Consider the following 23284-nt stretch of genomic DNA (forward strand, 5'->3'; position numbering starts at 1 on the left):
AAATTTACACATAGAAACACAGCTTAAGAGACAAACTAACTTGTGGCAATTCCTATGTAGACACTTCTTTTCCAAAATTTTCAACTTCTCTTGAAATGGCCACTAAGGTGGCCCAAGGAAGGTCACTGGTGCTAAAATACAGCTCAAGCTAGTGTTTTAAATAATGCGGAGAGCACTTCACCCTCAAGTGGAACTGAGGTCCCACCTTTCTCCTATAGCACACATACACACCTGAGTGCCTAGAGCCTGGATGTCATGTTCAAATGTTGTATGCATTCTCTGCAACGTTTCCACTGTGTTTTGGTCTCGCCCCAGCTCCTCGGGCAGTTTCTTGTGTTTGTCCTGTATACGTCCAAAGATCTCCTTGGCATCATGGTAAAATTTGTGCAGTTCATAAGAAGCAGCAAGAATCTGTGTTCTCGTGTCAATGAGCTCGAGGAGGTCAGCCCAGGCCTCATTGAGACCATCTTTCCATTCTGCAATTGTGGCAGCATCAGAATGTCCGGAGTTGATGAGGTCATCTGCCATGTGATTAACTGTGTCCACACGTTCCTGCCCAATGTTTCCAGTATCTCGGGCAAATTCCCGGAATCTCTCTTGTAACATCTGAAATGTTAATAGCAAGAACAGAGAAAACTCAATGGTGCCATTGTTATCAACTTTATTTTTGAAGAGCAGGAATTTCTTCTCCTCAAAATGAACTGAATTGAAAAGGAAAGTACAAGGAATGAATAATGAAAGGAAAAGATTTGTATCTTAAAGCTGTTTCCCGAAAGCATTCCTTCATCCTCATTCTATTGGTATGAGACAATGTAATAATCACGGGGCTAATGGTGACGGTGACCAAGGCTGCACCGTGGGATGGGGAAGAGGGGAGATGAGAACCCCTGCCCTTGGATGGGAGCCTGGGAGAGGCCAGGAAGGCGGCAACTTTCTACAGGCATTAAGGACCCCACAAGCATCAACTTACTGTGACATGCTCATAATCCTGGCCTAGCTCGTGGGATCCGGCCACCACTTCCCTTTCGGCGATCCACTGCTCCAAGTCATCCACCTCTCGGTTAAGCTGGAAGAGCCGGTGCCTCTCATCCAGTTTGCCTCGCCTCTCTTCAGCAAGGTCCTTTAGACCCGCATACAGCTTATCTACTTTGGACTGCCGCATGCTAATGCGCTCACTAGAGGACAAAAGGAAATGGAACTGAGACCCAAATTATGTACAAGAGGAAATCAAAGAGAGAATGCAGCGTGAACAACCTGATGAGAAAACCTGGGTTCATATTTGGAAGGGAGGGGGAAAGAAGGAATGAAAAGTGGGAAATTAGCCCTAAATTGTATTCCAATCCCAAGCAGTAAAGATAACTTATAAAGTCATGATTTCCTTTGACACTAGGAACTGATGAAAAATCAGTGATGAAAAAGTTTTTCCACCTTAAAAACTTCTTGTGGCTGAAGAAACCTGCAATAATTTGGCATGGCATGGAACACATTTTATTTCCTCCTGTGTTGTTTGTTCATTAATGTAACAGCTTTTCTCCCACCTCTATTTGATGTGTCAAATGGCTTATAGATTACAGGAGATTGCTCTAATTGGCACTGCCACAAGTGATACCTTTCTCCATCTGGCCCCCAAATTCTCCTTCCCCAGATTCATGGGTATTTGTAATCCTAACTCAATCCTGTGGATTTTTCAGTTCCTTGAGGACAGGGACTGTCTTTTGCTACTTTTTTGTATCCTGAGCATTTAGCACAATGCCTAGGTTAAAGCTATTATTCATAGTTAATAACAAATTTATTGAATGAGGAAAAAAAGATAGAAGCTGGATGAACAGTCAGAGGAACAAGATAATCAATTTTTGATTCTTCCATCTTTCTCTGGGCATTGTAGCCAAGGTATGCCTAGGTACTCTTGGCCATAAAGACTAGAAGATGATACTGGTCTTGGGAAATAAAGATGCAATTTTGTTGTTTGTTCCAGAGAGACAATTACATGGAAAGCTGAAATTTATTATTCCTGAAGAAAATACTGGAATGTGATCCAGGCCTTTCTGAAAGCAGGATATCAGTAACTTGGTGAAAAGTCCATTCCCAAATAAAAGTGATCATACATTATACCTTCTATTTTGAGACCAAAGCTTTTGGCCCTCCTGATATCCCAGTGGTAATATACAGGTGGTACAAGCATCATCCTCATTTTACTGATGTACAAAGTGGAGTTTAAAGGACCCGAGTGATTTGTTGATAATCATATCACTACTGAATAGTGGAATCATATTCAAAACCAGTCCAGGGTCCTTCCATCACACCACCCTTTCCCCTTATTTAGGTGAATATTCCTAAATGAGTCAAAATAATCAAATTCACATACATCATTCATGATGGTCAGAAGGGAGATTTAATTTATGAGAGCAGGAAGGATTAAGTACGAATATCTTACCTAAAGCTAAATCTCTGATATTCAAGTTTAATTGTTATATTTTCTTTTCTGCTGGAGTAAAGAGCCCAACCAATCCAGAGGAAGCCAATACAACAGACACCCAGCTACAAAATGGCCCCTACCTCTCTGGATGATTGTCAGCTACCAGAGCCCGGCTGGTCTTGGAGAGCTGATGCACTGTCTCAGCATAATCTTCTACTGCTTGTTCCAAAATCTGGTGCTTCTTCAACATAGAGACGGCACTCTGTTCATCCTGCAGACAGAAGGAAAGGGCGTTCAGTCATACGGCAGCCACCACGTTCCAAGGCGTTTAGCATGCTACACTGATAAAATGAAGATGATCCTCATGAAAGGGCATACAGTACACTGCAGAGTAGGTGGAAATATGAACGACAGTCTGGAAAGAGCCTAACGTCTTGCGCTTGGGGACCTTGCAATCTAACAAGCAACAAGAGTAGTATTTTGTGGATGAGCAAAGGGCCGGTATTGGGTTCGAGATGAAGACTCCTAAGGAAGGGCCAGCGACCCAGGGTAGTGTTGAGGACCCCCAGCTTCCAATTGCCCTCACCTTGGCTTTCTCTTCTGACATCATGTAGAGTTCCTGTTCACTCATCCAGGCCTCGGCCTCTGCGGCATCGAAGTAATACTGCTGGGCTTTGTGGGATTCTTCCAGCCTTTTGTGGCGTTTCTCGGTCTCTTCGATGAGGAGGCTCCATAGCTGCTTCAAGTCTGTGAGCCTCTGCCGAATGGCTTCGGCATTAAGGCTGCTACTGTCCGTGAGAATGTTCTGGCTCCTCTCAAAGATGTCATCGATGCGAGGTTGGTGTCCCTGGATTTCTTTCTGCAGGGTCTGTGTGGGAGAGGAGACTATGCATCAGGGGCTCGCTACATGGAAGCAGCAGGGCAAGCGTTCCAAACACAATGGGGCTAAAAGGAAACCACCGTCCTTCAAAGCTTCCTTACACGTATGTGTTGCCTTATAATTTAAAATAATTATTGAGCGATTAAGGCTGGATGGAGCAGAACCAGTTACCTGATTTTTCTTTATCAACAGCTGCACTGTCTGAAGGTTGTGGCCATGATCTGTGGAGGTTGCGATGGGCATCCTTTCTCCAACCCACAACTAGAAAGAAACGCAAACAACAGTCAGACACAAAATCTTAGGACTGTTCCCAGAAGAAAGGATGAGGCAGATGAAGAAGGAAGTGTCTTGTTAGTCAAGTTGGGAACTTAAATTAACCTAGAAGCACATCAGGGAAGGTTGTGTATCTCAGGAAGTACATCTTTCTACCAAAATGTTGGGAAGGAGGTCAAGAAAAACGTCAGTCATTTGGGTTTTATATGTTCTCTAGGGTATGACAATCCCACTGGATCTTTATGGGAGCTCTGTGCTCTAGATGGCAATCTATGTAGATAATACTAATCAGGAGAGACTAGAAGAAAGTGTTAAAGGACAGAGTTCAACGGAATGCAAAGGACCAACTTGGGAACATCCCAGTAAAATGTACTTCGGAGTCAAGATGTCTACTTACAATCTCATCCTCCACATCCCTGTTAAATTGATGAATCTCTTTGGAAGCTAGCAGATTACTCTTCCTCTCATTCAGGGGTTCCAGCAATTCCATAAATTTCGTTTGTACAGTGAGACGTTTGCTATCAACCTCATCTGTGCTCTTTCCCTCCTGACTTAATGCTTGGGCTTGGCTCTGGAGCTCCTCTATCTCCTTCTTCCGCACATCCATTTGATTCTCAAGAATCTGAAGGAAGAAACAGCAAAAAACTTCAGTTCACACAAAATAGGTAGGTGGCAGCTATTTATAAAGTATGGAAGTGTAAGACCAAAGTAGTAAATTGTGACTTTATGCCATAGCCATCACAACATCTGGTTTTGGTGACTAGCTATCAAATTACCTACCAATTAGCAGATCTCTGTGCCAGCTGATAGTCTTAGCTCTACTTTGCATTTTAAACTAGGGATTAGAAATTGGGGAACAGAATCAGATTTTCAGGTTGGCTAGTATCTTGGTTCAGTGGAAATGGCACAGGAGCAGAAGAAGAGTTAGTCCTATGAACAAGATTGACTTCATTGATCTCTTCCCAAAGCAGTATAACAATACCAAAAATTAATTTCACTCTTAAGTGTTTGCGTTTTGAAGTTTATCCTTTCTTTCTTTTAAAAGCAAGAAAAGTAGTTTCTACTTCCTATGCCCCTATTTCTATAATAGAAAAAAATAACATTGCTATTATAGCCTTGGTCCTAGGGAAATTGGTTCAGAGACTTGCCACACATGCCCTTGAGTCAATCACTTAATTTGCCTGGGCTTTGATTCTCTCAGTTCTAAGAATATAGGGAGGAGGCAGGTGTGTAGACTAAAGGATGAATGATCCTATCCTACTGAAGGTCTCTTCTCAATTAAAACCCTCTGCTATGACTCCTGGGATGCCATAGATATCTTTGAGACTCCTAGCAATAGGACAGACTCGAAATAGGCAGATTAAAATGAAACTCTTTTTGAATTTGCGATTCATTTGATTATGGACTTTGATGATTGAGCCCTGAGCCCCCATTCCTTAATGAATGCCTCTAAACAGACTTCCTCTTTTGAAAAACCAGAGTAATTCTACTTGCCCTTATTTGCTATTCAATATGTCATAAGGATTGATGAGATTTTTTCTTTTAACATTTATATATAAATTTCTCACAGATAAGTGTCATTTAAACAGAATCTGCACTTCTATAAACTTTAAACTGACATGCATAAAAGTAATTTTTGTTTTAATATATTTACTATCCAACAAGACCATCCATATTTGTCATCTAATCTTTCATCCACTGTGCTCTCCTATAGCAACCTACTACATCCCATATGTTAGCCTTGGCTCATACTGTTCATTTCATAGAGGATCCTCTTCTTTCTACTCCTCTCTTCTATTCCAATACTTATCCATTACCTCCTTCAAGACTTGACTTTTTTATAACAGTTATTAACTCAATCAGGAAAGCTCCTCTGATCCTCTCCTTAGTTGATGCCTGATTCTTCATTACTTAGATTAAAAAGTATTATACTTTGATGAAAATAAACCCAAGTGAATGTAAGTAGCTCTGTTTGATGCTTAAGTGATGGGTGTTCTCCTTAATTATTTATATCCTGATGATGCTAACTACATTCCCTAGGTTTGTTTCCCTACTTACTATGCTCTTACTGCTGGGAAGCTCTTAGAATCTGTATTAATAGAACAGAGCAATATACAGAAGAAAGCTGAAAAAAAATGCCACTGCTTCTTTTGGTATGATTTATTTAATATATATAATACTACAGAATTATACTGAATAAATTTAGCCTCTTTCCATCTTTAAAAAAAAGTATGAAGAGATTATGCCTTTCTTTCATCTTAAATACTGCCCAAACGATATAGAAAGAAGAGTGGCCTGAGAGGGAGTTTTAGTTTTAGTCCTACCTCTTTCTTTAACTAGTTTATGAACTTAAGTTGCTCCCAGAGCTGTTGTTAACACAGTAAATAGGGCTGAACGACATGATCTCTGAGGGTCCTTTCAAAGCACACAATTTTGTTATAAGGAATACATTTACTCATTGGCCAAGTGGGATGGAAATACTACTAGATCTATTAACTAGGGTCGCTGGGGGGTGAGGGGGGGTGTAGGAATGATGAATTCTTCACATCATTTAAAGCAGAATGGAAACCTCTCCAACAAAAACTTAGAACACTATTATTGTTGTGTCTTCCCAGGCTATTTTGGAAATGTCTTGTGTGTGTTGCCACAGCAAGTATCTTACTGTCTGGGCTAGGAATCTTAGAGCACTAAGTTAAAGCTTAAGATAATAAAATGGGACGGGGGGGGGGGGGGGTATTCCCAGCTAGTAAAATTGTCCTGTAAGGTAAGATAAGTCTATATCCAATAGCCAGAATTATTCAGATCCCCTGGCTATGACATATTTTAAGATATTTATGGAGTCTACTTGGGCTGACATTACCCATACACCATACCCAGACTCCCAAACTGGAAATAATTAGCTACTAAAATAAACTACTAATGATCAGAAGGGTGAAGTTATTTCAGATGAAGATGGAGATTTCTGGCAATTACAAAACTATTTTCACGAGAAAAAAAAGAACCCCCCCCCCCAATATAGTCAACAAGTCACAAGAAATTCAACTCTTAAGAAACAAAGGACAGGCTTACATAGTAAAGATGTGGGACAAATGCTAAAATAATGATTATATTTAACATTTGTAGAGTAGATTTGAACAGATTTCAAAGCACTTGTACATGCAATATCTCATTTTAGTCTTCCCACAGGCTCAGTTAATTTCTTTGTATGATGAAACAAAATTCTACTTATGTATTATAGGTGATACTAAAAGGAAATTTTCTTCATGTGAATCCTGTTACATTTTTATTTTGTATTTTAACAATATATGAAGCAGGAAGTATTGTTCCTTATTCAGATAATACTATATAGACTGATAGTCTGTAATTCAGGAATTCTTAACCTCTCAGGGGTGAGGGGGTGTTATGGATTCCTTTGGCATCCTAGTGAAATCTATGAACTTCTCAGAAGATGAAAAATATTTTTTCATAACTGAAGGAAATGATAACTGACCGACAGTTCAGTGAAAATAAAGATGCAATTTTTTCCCCTTCCAAATTTATGAGCCCTCTAAAACAAGGAACCTGGAGACCCCAAGTCATAACCCTCTGCTCTAAATGATATATAAAAAAACTTAGTGTGTTACACCTGAAATATAGCCGAGTATGAAATATTTTTCACCTTATGTTCAAAGAAAAAAAAAAGAATAAAACTGATTTGTTGTAATTCACACTTCTACATTGTTTAATATATTGCCTCAGGAGTATGTCAATATTTGTCCTCAACGATATTATTCTTGAAATGCTACTGCCCAGTGTGGAATGTAGAAAGATGGAAGTTTTCTCCAAAGTGGCATCTTGATTTCTTCTTACTTTTTAGTTACTGAGGTTAAAAAACAAACACACACACAAAAAAACCCATATGAAATTTCCATTCACTATCTTAACCTGAGTAGAGTTGACTATGCCAGCAAGATGCAAGCTCCAAATGGTCTTATACCAAGTGGGAAAACTTGGAGCACTAGTCCAGTAATAGGCTAAATAGCTCACAGGAGCACTAGACTAGCTAAATCCAAAGGTTATCAGGTTAGCTGTAGGGCAATCTATTTTTTTCAGCTAGAGGAACTATCCAAGACTAGTTAGGGATTATCCTCTATACTGGTGGAATGGAAACACCCAAGTAACGAAATGCTGAATCCTTGAAATACAGAAGAAGTTAAATTACCAAGCAACCAAAATGGAGGTGTCTTTGTATCTATGTTCCAATTCTCCTGAAGACTATCTAGGGATTGTGATCTGTATTGGTGTAAGAAGTACCCACAAAATAAAAATGAGGAAACTTTAAATACTGAAGAATTTAAATTACCAAGAAATCAAAATGGAGGTATCTCTTGGGGTCCATGTCTTTTGGACTTATTGTGAAATAGAATGCTTTGAAATTTACCTGTTGCTTTTTGAGCAGGATGTTGACACTGGTAAGATCTTTGCCGTAGTCATCTGACTGAATCTGGCTTTCCAGGCCATTTAGCCATTTGTCCAAATCAGCACAGCTCTGGGTGAAAAGCTCAGCCTTGTTGGCATCAAAGAGTCGCTGGGCCTTGGTCTGGGTAGTGGATTCAAGGACTTCCCACATTTTATGTAAGCCTGTAAGTTTTTCCTTCACCACAGCTTCTGTCTCCGGTTTCTCTGCAATGAGCTGCATCCCCGCCTAAAAAGCACAATCCAAAAAATATACAAATTAATGAAATGTTGTAGATAGTCACTTTTATCATATTAATGTCACCAAGAAAACTTTCTCTAGATGGTTCTGGCAACATATTTCCAATCTGTCTCAACAGTATTCCATTAACCACTAAAGCTTAGGTGAATAAAAAAACCAATTATACACCATAGAGAAGTCATAGAACTGAACAATGGGTATGTTTCTAACACTGTCAGTGTTAAGTATATTTTTCATATATTATATATACACATATTCAATTGGGACAATAATTTATACCTCAGGTATAGGTTTTACTGATGAAAATACTGGATAAAAATCAGAAATGAGTGTATGATTTTTTTTTAAGTAGGGAGAAGGAACAGTTAGCAGGGCATGGCACCACATACTTTTAATTTTAATTTAATTTTGTGCAGGGAATTTAATTTTTCAGCCTCACACACAAAAAAGTGAATATTTTGAGGCTGGCTATACTACCTTGCAGCCCATAAGAGATACAGTGAATCCTTGTTGAAGAAATAAATGATGATGAAGGTGAAGGCATAGAAGAAAAATGTATAGTATATTAAGGAAAATGTTTTTTTTTTTTTAATGTAATGGACACCCCAAAAATGGGATGTGAAATGACTGATATGATCATTGATAAAAATTTATCAATAAAATTTGATAACATGTCTTACTGCCAAGGAGCTCACAGTATACTCTAGTTCTATTATAATTCCATTCAGCTATTAAACATCTACCATGTACAAGGCTGAGGATACAAAGACAACAACAACAAAAGAAGAATGCTAACCTTTGAGATAATATTCATTCATGTGAGTGCTGGGGGAAAGAAGAGACAGAAGATGAACCAGAAAGGGAAAGTCAATGTCTTGTAGGGCAGGATAAAGTCATAAGTTGTAAGAAGTTGTAAGGAAAGAGGGAATCAGGAAATGCTTCAAACAGTACATTGTACCTAAGCTGAACCTTGAAAAAAGTTAAGGATTCCAGGAGAAAAAGAGAAGTTAAAAGGATTTGAGACATGCGTGAGAGAAGTCTGTACAGAGATGGTGAACACCATGTTTGGATAATGACTAATTAAGGCCAGCCTGGCTGAAACAGGAGTAGGTGAGGGGGAGTAATAAATTGTAGTCTTTAAGTGAGGAGCTGAAGAGTTTTATCACAGAAGCAGCAGGAAATCAATGAAAAAAATTGTAGTAAGGTTTATCAGACATTGTTTTAGGAACATTCATGTCAACTCTATGGGGGACAGTAAAGGGGAAAGCTCAAGAAGCAAGAAGGGGGGACTATTATAAACCATTTAAGTAAAAAAGATGAGGATCTGAATAGAACAGCAGCCATGGTGAGTAAAGAAAAAGGAGAAAGATAAAAGAAATGTTATGGAGGAAGAATAACCAAGATATGGCAGCTGACTAGCTAAAGGGAGGTGAAACTGAGGATAATGTGAAGGCCAAACCATCATTGAATGACTAGAAGGATGAGTCCGGTCCTTAACAGAAATGAGAAATTCATAGGGGAGATAAGACAGAGAGGAAGAGAAGAAGATGAATTTTACTTGGGCCACATTCAACTTGACATCAGGCAGAGATGTCCAAAAGACAATTGGTGAGGATGTGGGGCTGGATATATAGATTTAGAAATCAAGTAGGGAAGAGATATATATGAAATGGTAGTTGATGAGAATAGCAAGAAAGAATACAGATTGAAAAGAAAATTGTTCTCCAGGAACAAGCCTGAAGGAACATCCAAGTTTAATGGGAGAAAAGAGTCTTGGTAAGAGTAGTCAGAGGCATAGGACAAGAACAAAGAGAAAGAAATACATACGTCACACAGAAAACAAGGGAGAAGAAAATATCCAAAAAGATGAAGTTTTTCCCTAGAACATAGCACAGTGCCTGGAACCTAGTAGGTCATTTATAAATGCTTACTGGTTAAGTAATTGATTGACAGCATAAAAACTTTAAAAAATAAAGCAGAATAGAGACTGAGAAGAAGCCATGGGATTTAGCAGTTAAATGTAGATGGAAAAAACATAGATAAACATAGATAAAATAAGATCAGAAACCTCAAACATTTATTTAAAAAAAAAAACAGATTTGGGGAAGGGCTTCTTCTTTCTCCTTTTCCTTGTGGTTTTCCCCGCCAAGCCTGGACTAACTAATAATCAGGGAAAACAACAAAAGTAATGTTAAGCCTGGCTGGTATAGAAGCAGTGACCGCAGACAGCTTAAGGAGAGAATAAGACATCCACTGGAAAGGGAAGATGTAACAATTGTTTTCTCAAAGTTAGTGCTAATTTTGAACACTACAGGTGACAGTGGTTGAACGTGAAATGCCTCTGCACAGATCTTCACATGGTATTCATATATGTGTGCCCAAGACACAGAACAGTTCTCCCAGAGCCAGCAAGATCAACAATGAGGTCTCAACCGATGAGAGGCAACATGTTTCTCAAATGCAAAAAGAATTAAGAATCTTGGTTCCATCTATCTGTCTGTGGCATCTCTCTGATGGCAGCAAAGGGCTGGCAACTGAAAATCATTTTTTGGGCAGGAGAAAAAAAAATCAGCTACCACAAAACCACCTGTAGATGATTCACTTACATGGTGTTGATATTTATTCCCATCCACTACTATTGGTTATAAAAAAACCGTTGTGCATTTGTCTGGCTATGACTCAAATGTATGGGCTACAAACATGCTGAGTAAAAAGGAATCTAAACTCTCAGAATACATTTCCTCCTGAGAGCCACACCTTAGAAGGGAGGGGTAGGGGTTAGACAGGGAACATTTACCAAATAATAATCTCAATTACCTTTTCAATTTTGTCAAGCCACTCTTTGTTGGATGCAAGTTCTGCCATAAACGCCTGGTGCTTGAGCCACTTGCTGTGCAGGTTTCTGGCTTCATCATAAGACATATCCTGGGCTGTGAGCATCTTTTCATTGATCCAGAGGGAGAGCTGGAAAGACACGGAAGGGACGGAATAGCAAACTAATGAATCTTTTTGAATATGGAGAATAAAGTTATTAACTCTGTGAATAACATGCATTACTATAACAGAGTGCTTGATGGATCAGCTTTCTTTTAATTAACTCTAGAATTATAACATTTCCAAATTGGAAGAGCCTTCAGATGCCATCCAGTTCAGCCCATATATACAGGTACAAGAAGCCCAAGTACAAAATCCCAACAATTAATTATTCAGCCTTTGCTGAAGATCTCCAGTGAGGGAGAACCCATTATGACAAATAACATTTCTTTTCCAGGACAAGAATTGCATTTCTACTTGTTTACAGTATTGATAAAGTACAATGTTGTTCACTTCTCCCTCTGCACACATGCAAGTATTCGGAATGCCCAGATTGATACAGTCACTTAAATGTTACAACTGCTATTGCCTTGGCTACAAATTTGAGTCCTTTAATTTTTGGAAAGTGGTACGGAATGCTTTTTCTTCTGGAATGTTTAGTCCACCTCTTCAATGGTGGGTCCAGAAGAAGCGTCTCCAGATGGGGCTGTTCCACCCCCTGGAAACCCACCAGGCATGCCCCCTGCACTTTGGCACAGCTTGGTGATGATGGGATTACAGGCTTTACCCATTTTTTTTTCCTGCTGATGCTCAAATTCTTTCTTTTCAGCAGTCTGCTTCTTATCCAGGCAGTTGAATATTTCATTGCATTTGTCAAGGATCTTCATTACCAATTTTGCCTGGCAGTTTCTTCTTTAGTACTGCACCACCTTTTTTTTTTTAAACCCTTACCTTATATCTTAGCAGAAGAGTGGTAAGGACTAGATAATGGAAGGTAAATGACTTGTCTAGGGTTACACAACTAGGAAGTGCCTGAGGTCAAATCTGAACCCAGGATCTCCTATCTTTAGGCCTGGCTCTCTATTCACTGACCCACCAAGCAGCTCCCACCCATTGCACTATGGCACAGTTCCATTAGGGAACTTTTCTTTCTATCTAGCCAAAGGCTACATCTCTGAAATTTCTATCCATTGCTCTTAATTCTGTTCTCTGAGTCTATGAGATAAGATTATTATATATATATATACACATACACACACAGGTGAATATTCCTTCCACCTCATAACTTGTCCAATCACAATTTCAATATATTATGGGTCAGCAAAAGAAATGAGAATTTGGGGGGATTTTTGTGGCAGTTGCAGACATGTGAAGGCCAACAGATGACAGAAAAAATTTAGAAACTCAGAAATGCTTAAAGTATATGCATACTATCACATAATATGTCAGTGTATTTTATATTTTAATACTATAAATTATACAATTGCTTTTTAAAAGTTAAATAAATAAAAAGTTTGCAAAAAGAACACAAAAGCCAAAACATTTACATGGATTTTCCAGATCACAAAGGTATTATGCCTCAATCCCATGATGTGGAAGGGATACCTATATTTTGCACCCAGAAATATTAATCATGTATATATAAATAAAAATACAAAATTCCTTTCAGACCTGAATCTTTCAAACATCTGAAGACAAGGACCATCTACATGTCCTCCTTAAGTCTATACTCCTCTTCCATCTCAAGAATCCTTAGTTTCTTCAACCAGTCTTAAATATGGCACAAATTAGAGGTCCTTCCTCTTCCTAAATGGTTACCATCCAGGTTACCAATGTCCTTCCTAAAACATAGTACACAGAACTAAACATAACATGCCAGATTAGGCTTATATCTGCTTCTATCTGGAATGAAAACCATGCAAAAGCCTTCCACAGCTTGTGACAGCTGAGAAGTGAGCTCTCTCTCAGGCCCGGAGATAGATGATACTCAGCCAAGCAACCAGGCTCTGAACCAGCTCCCAGTATACCTTTCATTCTGGCCACTCAAAATTAATTAGTACCTGTCTTTTATTTTTGTGCCAAATTTTGAATTCCTATCCCATACACATACTTCTTCCTGATCCTATCCCAAAGATTTTTAGCATATGACATGCAAACAACAGGAAACTTCTATATAGTGGAGCCAATGTAACCCTGTACTGAGGTTATGAAACACATTCCCCTAAATTTGCTCACTCGACTAAAATATTTTATATCTGTACAAAGTCAAGGAAGATGATGTATGGGAGTCAGTCTACCTCTGGCAGTGTGGAGGGGACCCCCAATCATTTGCTTTTCCCTAACTTACTTTTTATGCTTTTGACAACACTAGGAAGATGAAGTTTCATTGATATATTAAAGGAAATTATTTTTTTCTTAAAAAATTAAAACCCTTTGTAAACCAAGTACAATAGACATGACAAAACTCCAATTTTTAAACATTAAACTTTCTGCCAGTTGTCTGAACTGCTGTAAGCAGAAAAACAAACTATGGGTCACTTAAGGGGGAAAGGTTAAAAACAAAAAGGAAAATGGAAATGACAAAACCTCCCCTCATATCCTTCTCATCTCAAGGCCTCAAAAAAGAAAACTCCAATGAATACAATAAAGGACATTTATTGAAGCTGCCAGGGACATTCACATATTTCCTCTATTCATAGCCTCCTACCCAAGAGGAATAAAATGGAGGCCAAAAAAATCCCAACAAAAAACAGAGGCTTATAAACAAATCTCCTCTTTGCTGAGTACATCATCCTACAGATAAAAACATTGGGAGGTCCAGTGGCCTGAAATGGATCTGTGGAACTCGCTGGATCATCAGCTCTCCATCAACATTCCTGAAGCAGGAATTATTTGTGGACATTTTAAAAGGTCATTTAAGAATATAATCATTCTCTACAGCAAAGAGCAGTGCACAGCCTGAAAAACAGGGGAGAGGGTGGTCCAGAGAGGGAGTCTGCTCTGATCATTGTATTACAACCAAGGGAAAGGCACAGATCACTAGCTGACCAAAATCACAAGTGGGAGTGACAAATCAAAGGGAAAGGGTAGGCCATGAGAAGGCACAAAACAAAGGCATTCTGTTTCCTGGACAAAGCATAACCTAATATTAGGAAACAAAAACTACACCCACTAAAAGAGCTACAATATTGATTCTCTCCACAAGTGACTGTTCATTTGGCTTCCTTTGCTACTCATAGACCCACCATGCCCATCTTAGAGTTTTCAGTAAGGGGGTGGGGTATGCAAGTAAAGAGTTTAGAGAAGAAGAATATTCTATTTTATCCTCAACGTATCCAAAAAGGAAGGGAACATGACAAAGGCCTTCAGTTTCTTGAACCTTTATGTGTATAAAGAACACAAGGCAGAGGATTAAACATGACCTGTGCATACTCTAAGAATCCATAAAGTGAACAAATGGTGGAGCTTTCTGACTTGGGGTGTTTCTTCAAACTCCCTTGGCAAGGAAGTTGGCTGCAGAGAAGAAGGCTTTGGTGATGTTGTCTTGCGGAATTGCAGCCAACAAGCTGTCAACACAAACTTTACCCTGGGAGGTTTGAACCGAATAGTTATTGGAGTTCCAGAAAAATCTTAGCTGGTGCCATAATTCTGATGACAAGAAGACAATGTCTGGATGACGACCCAATGTCTATGGCTCTAACTGCAAATACCAAGCGCCCAAACTCACTGCATAAAGAACTAAGCTGATGGAGGGAAAAAAAGTGGAAAAGCCAAATGGGGAGTAAGGGTCAGCAGTTATGGGTAGGTTAAAATCCCCACAGCATAAAGTCCAGTTAAAGCCCTGTTCCATTCTTTGAAGTGAAACTACACACAGGAGGCTGAACCTTCCGGGTATTCTTAATGAAACTGGCAGCTGGCCACCCTGGAGAGCAGGCTCTTTGTAACCAAAGGTGGTAATTTAGGATAAATGGAAAAAGTCAAATTCTGCTTCCTAAAATTGGGGCTGGCTGACCACTTCCTGTGACTGTGCTGAGCTAGTCAATCATTTTTTGTATTTATTTTCCCCACACATTTCTACTTTTTTAAATGTTCAAAAAGGAAAATTTGAGGTTTGCTAGAAGGAAAAATATTCACACAATTAGAACTGTCCAAAAGTGTAATGGGGCAGTCTTGGGAGGTGGTCAGTTCTCCCTCAGTTATTATCCTCTTTCTTTGTTGCCCAAGCAAAGACTGGATGACCACTTATTGGGTATATGGGGAGGGAAATTCTTGTTTGTTCAGGCACTGAATAGACCGTCCTTTTCCAAAGAAGATTCTGGGATAGTTAGAAACTTTTGGAAGTGAAAGTAGGGAAATGACCAAAATTAAACAAATCTCTAGTAGCTGTGTAGTAACTTCATCTACCCAACACATTCTCACTTGTAGGATCGTAGATTTAGAACTGGGAACTGGACTAAAGAGGCCACTCAGTACAATTCCCTCATTTTGTGGATAAGACAACAGATTCAGGCAAGTTGAGAGACTTGCCCATCCAAGTCACTGGATTACTTACCAGTGGTAAGATCAGCTGCTGAGCAAAGATTTTCTGACCCCAAATCTGGGAACCTTTCCATTGCACAACAGCTTTTTCAGAGAATTGGGGGACTTCAGTTACACAGCTGTTCAACACACCCCTGACAGAGTTTCTCTCTACAAGTGTCAATTCTTCAAGTTTTTATCCAGCTTTTGGTCAAAGACTTTCAATGATGAAGATTAAATCACTAGTTGTTCTTTTAGCAGATGTGGTAACTATGTATCCTGAACTAAAAACAGATGCTATTAATGAATTTTGCTATGCCACCAGTATTGGAAATTATAGATATACCTATGTTTTTATTTTTCTTGGGTAATTGAGGGTGGGTTCCTTAACTTGTGACACTCCATCTCTTAGGACTCAAATAGGTTTTTGGTATAAAAATAACGATAACCACTGGCATTTATATAGCACTTGTTAACATTAGTAAAATACTTTACTAACATACTATCTCATTTGATCCTTAAAATAACTTTACACGTAACAATAACAAAGCCAACAAAGATGAATGAAACTGCATGTAGTGAAATTATGAGTAAGCTTGATCCTAACGAGGAATGGAGAAAATACACCTCCCCTCTCTCTTTAGAACTGGAACAAAGGAGTATAGAATACTAAACATATTGTTCAGATTTGGTTGGTTTATGAAACTGCTGTGAAATTGTGAAACTTTTATCTTCTTTCATTCTTCATTACAAGGGATGGCTCTCTTGAGTGGGGGAAAGGTCCATGAGGGGCTGAAGGAAGGATAGATTTATTTGGAAATGAAGGTAATTTAAAAGAGAACAAAAACAGTTTTATAACCACCTCTCTTTGGTAAGTTCCATAGATATCTCCATTTTAGAAATGATCAGCAGAGATACAGAGGATGATTTGCCCACTGCATCCCAGCAAGTGAGTGTCAGAAGAGAGATCCAAATCCATAACACCAGGTCCAATACTCCACAAATATCAGGCTGAATTGATTCTTTCAATGAATTGATTCAACACTCCTGAAGTACATCTGTGTTGGGCCCTTTCTGTCAGCGGCCTTTCCTAGTCCTTATAATCTTATTGTCTTCCCTCTACGACTTCTAGCAATTTACCTTGTAAACTATATCTAATTTGTACATGGTTGTTTGCAGGTGGTCTCCCCAATTAGGCCATGGAATTGTTCTCTGCCTTTCTTTATATCTATAGTGCTTAGCACAAGGAATGGCACATAGTAGTGCCTAATAAATGCTAGCTGATCATGTTAAATGCTGTAAAAGGTTTAAAAAAGGCAAATGGTTTGAAAACCTTAAGTTGCTATATAAATGATAGCTATTATTATTATTATTAGTGGTGGTGGTAGTGAGACAAAATCCTACATAATTAAAACATATTCAGCTACTATTCCAGGAGATACTGAGATATCTTGGTCATGTGGTATTTTCTGAGACAATATTTTTGAAATAAGGTCTGGCCCAGAAAACCCAGGATGTACAGCCACATTAGGTAGGCAAAAAGATTTCATCCTTAGGGTGATGCTGCCTCCTCCTGCTTGGTTGGAGTCCGATGAGGCCCAGAAACGTGGCCTTCAGGGACAGGGGGCAGTTTGCGGAGTCCCCAGAGATGACAAAATGGCCCATCAGTCATTAATATGGGGATATGAAAAAAAGGAAGCCCGGAAAACATACCGTAAGATTTCTTCCCACTCTGCTTGAGCACAACACACAATTCTGTCCAGCTAAATTTAGAACCCGATCCTCCCCCTGCGTCCAAGACTGAGTCACTGTCACAGATAATTAGTACTCTGAAATGAGCTTCCCATTCAGCCCTCAGTACTCAAGCATCTGTTGGTGGCGACGATGATTCTCTCAAGCTTGTCTGGCTAGGGTTAAATCCCAAAGAAACCCGCATTATCAGTTCCACAGACAGAGCATCCTTCGTTTTATGGTTCGGAGCTTTAGTCCAAGATATAGCTGCTGAAGCACTTAGCAAGATGCACAACAGAGCCGAGGCTCAACAGGAATAAAGATTCGCGTCTGTCAAAGATGATGATGGTCAAGGAAAGTGATCAAATCCATATTTGTTTTCGTATGTAGACATAGAGTTTATATATTAGGTGCCTGTGCAGACTCTGCAGGCTCGTTCTAATGTTGCTGATCTCCACTGTGATGATTCTCCAGGGGTACAACAACGCCAAAGGCCTCAGATCCACGTTTGTCTTCCTGCACATCAGGAGGGGATGTACTCCCTTTTGAACACGAGTCACATTTATATAGCTGTTCTCCCCTTCTCTAGCTCATTCAGTTAAATTCAGTTTTTAAAATGTGTTTATGCATGTATCAGTGAAGTATGAAATATTAGGATAATCATCAGATTAATACCACATGTTTAAAAATGTAGTTTTCTGAAATCTAGATAACCTTGGCCTCTAAATTGTTCCTTTTAATGTAAGGTGGACATATTTTTCAATGGAAGCCTGAAAGATCTATCTTGGTATTCCAATAAAATCAGGAAATTTTGGCTCTTTTTAATTTTTTACTCACCTGGAAAATGATCATTTTTTTCTTTTTAAGTCATCTAAGTGCACACTGACTTAATGTTACTAAATGTAATAGAGGTTATGTTGTCTTAAGTGGTGGCAATATATATTGTACAGTAATGATCTTGGGAAAAGTCATGAGGCCCCTGTAACTTTATAATGAAGTGGAATATTATCTTTTCTGAAAGTGAATGAACCCTGAGATACTGGTATAGCAAAGCCTACCTCCTGACAATCCTGCAGGAATTTCTGAAGATCTCTGTTGTCCTTCAACCTCATCAGAAGTTCACTGGCTGCCTCACGATTCTTTCTGTGTCTGGAAAAAAGAAAAGAAAAAACAAAATGCTAAAAAAAATGCAATCTACTAAGTCATATTGACTTTCTTCCTCAGAATTTCTAATATTATGTTTCTGTTATTTAGTAATAGGGTTAACTATGGCAACCATTGGTTATAGAATATAGTTCTTTACAAATGATTTATGCCAAAACAAGTGTGTCCAGCATTCATAATCAAAAACCCGAATGAGGAAAGGTTGGTACTATCTTTTTAGTGAAAGGACCCAGATCAAGAGTGATTAAAATACTAGTTCAAGGTCACAGAACAAATCCATTGAAAGAGCCAATTTGTAATCCTGAATTCTCTCCACCAAATGAGTCATTCAAAAGCATTGGGTTAGCATAAACTATGCAACAGGACTTTGCTGGGGACAATGCCCTTAAGCAACTTGTAATCAAATGGGGCTAGACAGGACAAACACATGAATGTACATATTTCTTCTGAAAGGATATAAGTTCCTTGAAGGAAAAGAATGATTGGAATTTTGTGTTTGTATCCCTCCTAGCTACCTAGAAGAGTTCCTGGTATACTCAAGCTTGATAAATATTTGCAGATTGATTGATTTTTAATTAAAAAAAAAAAAGATTCCAAAAGCTTCTACAAATAACAACATAACAAAGTACAAATACTTGCTACTTCTGGGTATGACATTTCCTAGGGGATGAAGGAGGTCAAAAACCAAATTTGTAATATTAAAAGTGATCTATCTTAACTTTGAGATAATTTAGTCCAAGCCCTCAATTTGTGGGGGAAACTGATGCTCAAAGAAGATAGTGGAATCTAAACCATAATCTCTCAAGACTCAGAAAGAGAGAACTTAGCTACCAGTTTATAACACACTTTCCATAGTTTCTTCATCTATAAAATAGTAGTGCTCCCAAGATTGTTGTAAGGATAAAAGGAAATATGTGTAAAGTGCTTTAAAAAATGTTGTACACATGCTGGCTTATTGTTTTTAAGGGTCACACTAGCACACTGAATATATGCATCTGAATTCTGTTCATACACCTAGCATGGACCATGGAAGTTACTGCATTCACTGGAAAAAAGCATTTAACCTTTCTGTGCCCCAAGTTTTTTACCTGAAATTGGATGCTGTGAAAAAAGATTGATTTTTCAGGGCTTTCAAAGCAATTAAGAAGGCTGAACTACAATGTTCTGGAGAACTAGAAAATAGATTCAAGGACGTAGTTCTCCAAATATTATCATACTGCCTGGGCTATAAAGCGGTATGCAAGAATGGTGAAAACTGAACTACAAAGAGATCTGGGTTTTAATCCTGATTCTAATTATGAATTGTTAGGGTAAGTCGCTGAGCTTTTCTCAACATCCAATGATGATTCCATTACTTGCATCTTCCCAAACCATAGGTAAAGGATGGTAAGAATATGTAAGGAATTTGCTTCTTTTCCAATCTTTACAATGTAGAGCTCAGAATAAAAACTTGATTTGACACAAAGAATTCTCTCAGATAAATAAAAGTCTACATTAGGGCTTTGCACCATGAGGACGCTGAGTTTACATGAAAGAGCCACTACTTTTAAAAAAGAATTACAGAATTTCTAAGCTGTTCTATAGCTGGGAAAGCATCTGATACACTTCACACTTCCTCCCTGATGCTTTTCACTTTTTAAGGGAAGCAACTGAGGCCCAGAAAGGTTAGGTGAGTTATCCAAAGGTGAAACAAGAAGTTAATGGGAGAAGTCAGGTCAGAATTTCAGGTTTTCTAGCTCCCTTCTACTCTATTCAATGCTTCTAATAGTAATGCAGCCACTGCTATCATTCTGGGACTATTTGAAGGAAAGAAAGTAGGGTCAACAGTGTCAAAAATAAATCAGAGGAAGAAGGTCAAAAGTGTTTTATAAATGGAAAAGACAGAGCAGTCTATGACTGAGCCTCTAGGGGATAACATCTTACTTTTCAAAAAACTTAGGAGAGAGCTCAGTGTGCTCATAGTCCTTTGGGAAAACACTGACTAAAGGAAACCTATCCTTCCACCACCCACCCCAACTTCAACAGGTAGAAGAAGGATAGGGAGGACCAAGAAGGGATGTGATAGAAGGGTGGTGGGAATGGAAAGAAAAGGAAAAGCCACCTGAAAATGCCAATAGACTAGTCAGTGGTAAAAGAAAGGAAAAAATTGGGAGAATAATCCTCTCCTCAAAGCTGCAAAGGTAGAAGTTGCCTCCTTTTAACTGTTCTATTATTGAGGAACAGTTATTGGAAAGTATTTTCAATTAGGGGAGACTTTGGGAGTTGGGTGTGATTTGTACTGGAAGCCATCTTTGGTTCTGATAAGTCAGGAGGGCCAAAGTGGACCCCAGAGGAAAGAAAGGCAGATAGCTGCTTAAGGTTTCTTAAGAATAAAGTTTCCTTCTAATTAGTTCAGCTAAGCTTGCCAGGACAGCAAAGGAAGGATGCTGAATTCCTGTCCAGCAATAAAGATTGATCATTGGCTCCATCTTGGTGCTATACCTCTCAGGAGCCCAATCAATAAAATAAGCAGCATTTACTATCAGGAGCTGGTCACTGTGATAAGAACAAAGCAAAAATAGTCCCTTCCCTCAAGAGGTTCACATTTTAATGAACACAAAATATATAAGAAATACAAGTCAACAGTGAGAAAGGCACTAAAAGACTGAAGGACCAAGAAACTCCTACTAAAGCTGATTATTGATCTGGGTACTAAAAGAAAACAGGGAAATTAAGTGAGAGGGGTAAGAAGAGAAAATATTACAGGTAGAGAAGATAGCTAACAATGGCATGGAATGGAGTGGCCTATCTATCTATTGATATACATATATATATAGATATAATATAATGTATACAACACAAAATAGACATAATATATAATATAAACACAATGTATATTGACTCATTATAACTTTTAATATATTTAAAATAATTTTTTTTTTACTAGAAAGGAAGGACCAGGTTATGAAGAGTGCTAAATGCCAAACAAAGGACTTCGAATTTGATCTTGTAGTTAACAGGGAGCCACTGAAATTCAGAACAATTGGTGGGGAGTGATAGAGGCAGATCTACATTTTAGGAAAAACAAAGATAGATTCGAGTAGGGTGTAATAGGAAGAGATGAAAGAAGTCTCCAAATAGACCAAACTGCAACAATCCATGGGAGAGGTGATGAGGAAAAGGGAGATGGTTATAACTGGACAGAGAAGACAGAGGCTGTAAAAGGAAAATGACAAAAGTTGCCATGGAGTGGCAATATGGGCTGCTAAGAGTGAGGAGCTGGGATGGACACTGACACGGTGAGTGAGGGTACCTGGGAGGACCATAGTCCCCTCCCCAGGAACAGAGACATGGCAATGAGGAGAGGCTCGGGGGTAGGAGAAAGAAGGGAAAATGAGCTCAATTCTGGACATGCTGAGTTTCAGACGCCTAAGGGACACCCGATTTAAGGTATCCAAAAGGCAGCCAGTGGTCTGGGGCTGTAGGTTAGGAGAGAGACTATAGATCAGCGAATCATCGGTAAAGAGTAAGAATGGAATCCATGGCAACCGACAAGTTAGTCAAGTACAGCGGGAAAAGGGAAGAGGGTCCAGGGTAGAGCAGTGGGGAGATACCCCCGGTGAGTAGACATGAGACAGATAGAAGAACCAGGAGAGACGAGAACCATAAATCTAAACAGGAGACAATACGCTGGAGGAGGAGGGGACCAGCTGTGTCAAATGCTATTGACAGGTGCAGGGTGAAGACCAAGAGGACATCAGATTGGTTCATTTGAAAGGAAGCAGTTTCAGTTGAATCCAGAAGTCAAACAGTAGAAGGTTTAGAATAGAGGGAGGAAGAGGTGCCCAGTGTAAATGGTTATCTGAAGTAATATCAAAGAAAAGCAGAAGAGATAAAGGGGAGGGGAGACAACTAGGTGGCTCACTGGATAGAGAGCCAGGAGATCATGGGTTCAAATTTGCCCTTAGATACTTCCTGGCTGTGTGACCCTAGGGGAAAAATCACTTCAACTTGATTGTTTAGCCCTGACCTTGCTTCTGCCTTGGAACCAATATTTAGAATTGATTCTCAGACAAAAGGGAAGGGCTTTTTTTGTTTTTATTTTTATTTTTAAAGAGAGAGAAAAAGGAGGATTAGATTGGGATAGAGAGGGACAAAGCAAGAAAATGCCAATAATTTCATTACACCTTCATCTCGCTTCAATATTTTAAAGATCTGTAATTTTAATGATGTAGCTTCATTTCTGCTTAAATGTAAATTCAAATTGTTCCACAACCTGGTGGCTTTTAAAGAGTTGCAAGGTCTGAAAAATTCAACCACCTGTGGCCAAACTGATTAGTCTCCAAATTTATATAGACATGTAAATCCATCATTAGACTCATATTTGAAGCCTTTCCAGCTTGGCAGAATCAAGAAAAACCAGGGTCACCTTCATGATACAATGGTAAACTAGAATAAGACTTAAGATTAACATTTTATGTGTCATGGACCCTCTTTGGAAACTAGAGGAAGCCTTTCACATCCTTCTCAGAATAATGCTTTTAAAATGCACAATATAAAAATACATGAGATTACAAAGGAAATCAGTTATACTGAAATACAAATAGAAAAACATTTTTAACATGTTTAAGAACCAGGCTAAGAACCCCAGCCTTAGTCTTCAATGAAGAAAAAAAAAACCCCTGAATGTATTTCCTTTGATTTTTTTTTTAAACTTTTTTCATTTACATAGAGAAATGATTTTTGACAATTGTTTTCAGATATTTTGTAATTCAGATTCTTTCCCTCCCTCAGGCAATAGACTGATATAGGT

General features: G+C 38.8%; 1 protein-coding gene across 5 annotated transcripts in view; it reads right to left on the bottom strand.

Annotated features, from left to right (window-relative positions):
• Window positions 1-23284, bottom strand: part of SPTBN1 (spectrin beta, non-erythrocytic 1) — a 255169-nt gene that overhangs the window by 22219 nt on the left and 209666 nt on the right. For all 5 annotated transcript variants that reach the window (XM_056814010.1, XM_056814011.1, XM_056814014.1 and 2 more), the window contains 9 exons: window positions 18387-18477; window positions 11083-11229; window positions 7990-8253; window positions 3967-4191; window positions 3468-3557; window positions 3003-3284; window positions 2557-2687; window positions 971-1175; window positions 232-606 (listed from right to left, as the gene is read on the bottom strand). In XM_056814010.1, the coding sequence (XP_056669988.1) occupies window positions 232-606; window positions 971-1175; window positions 2557-2687; window positions 3003-3284; window positions 3468-3557; window positions 3967-4191; window positions 7990-8253; window positions 11083-11229; window positions 18387-18477 (1810 nt within the window). The remainder of the gene's footprint in view (window positions 1-231; window positions 607-970; window positions 1176-2556; window positions 2688-3002; window positions 3285-3467; window positions 3558-3966; window positions 4192-7989; window positions 8254-11082; window positions 11230-18386; window positions 18478-23284) is intronic.

The sequence above is a fragment of the Monodelphis domestica genome, chromosome 1 (genome assembly GCF_027887165.1).
Source record: "Monodelphis domestica isolate mMonDom1 chromosome 1, mMonDom1.pri, whole genome shotgun sequence".
NCBI classification, from domain to species: Eukaryota; Metazoa; Chordata; class Mammalia; order Didelphimorphia; family Didelphidae; genus Monodelphis; species Monodelphis domestica.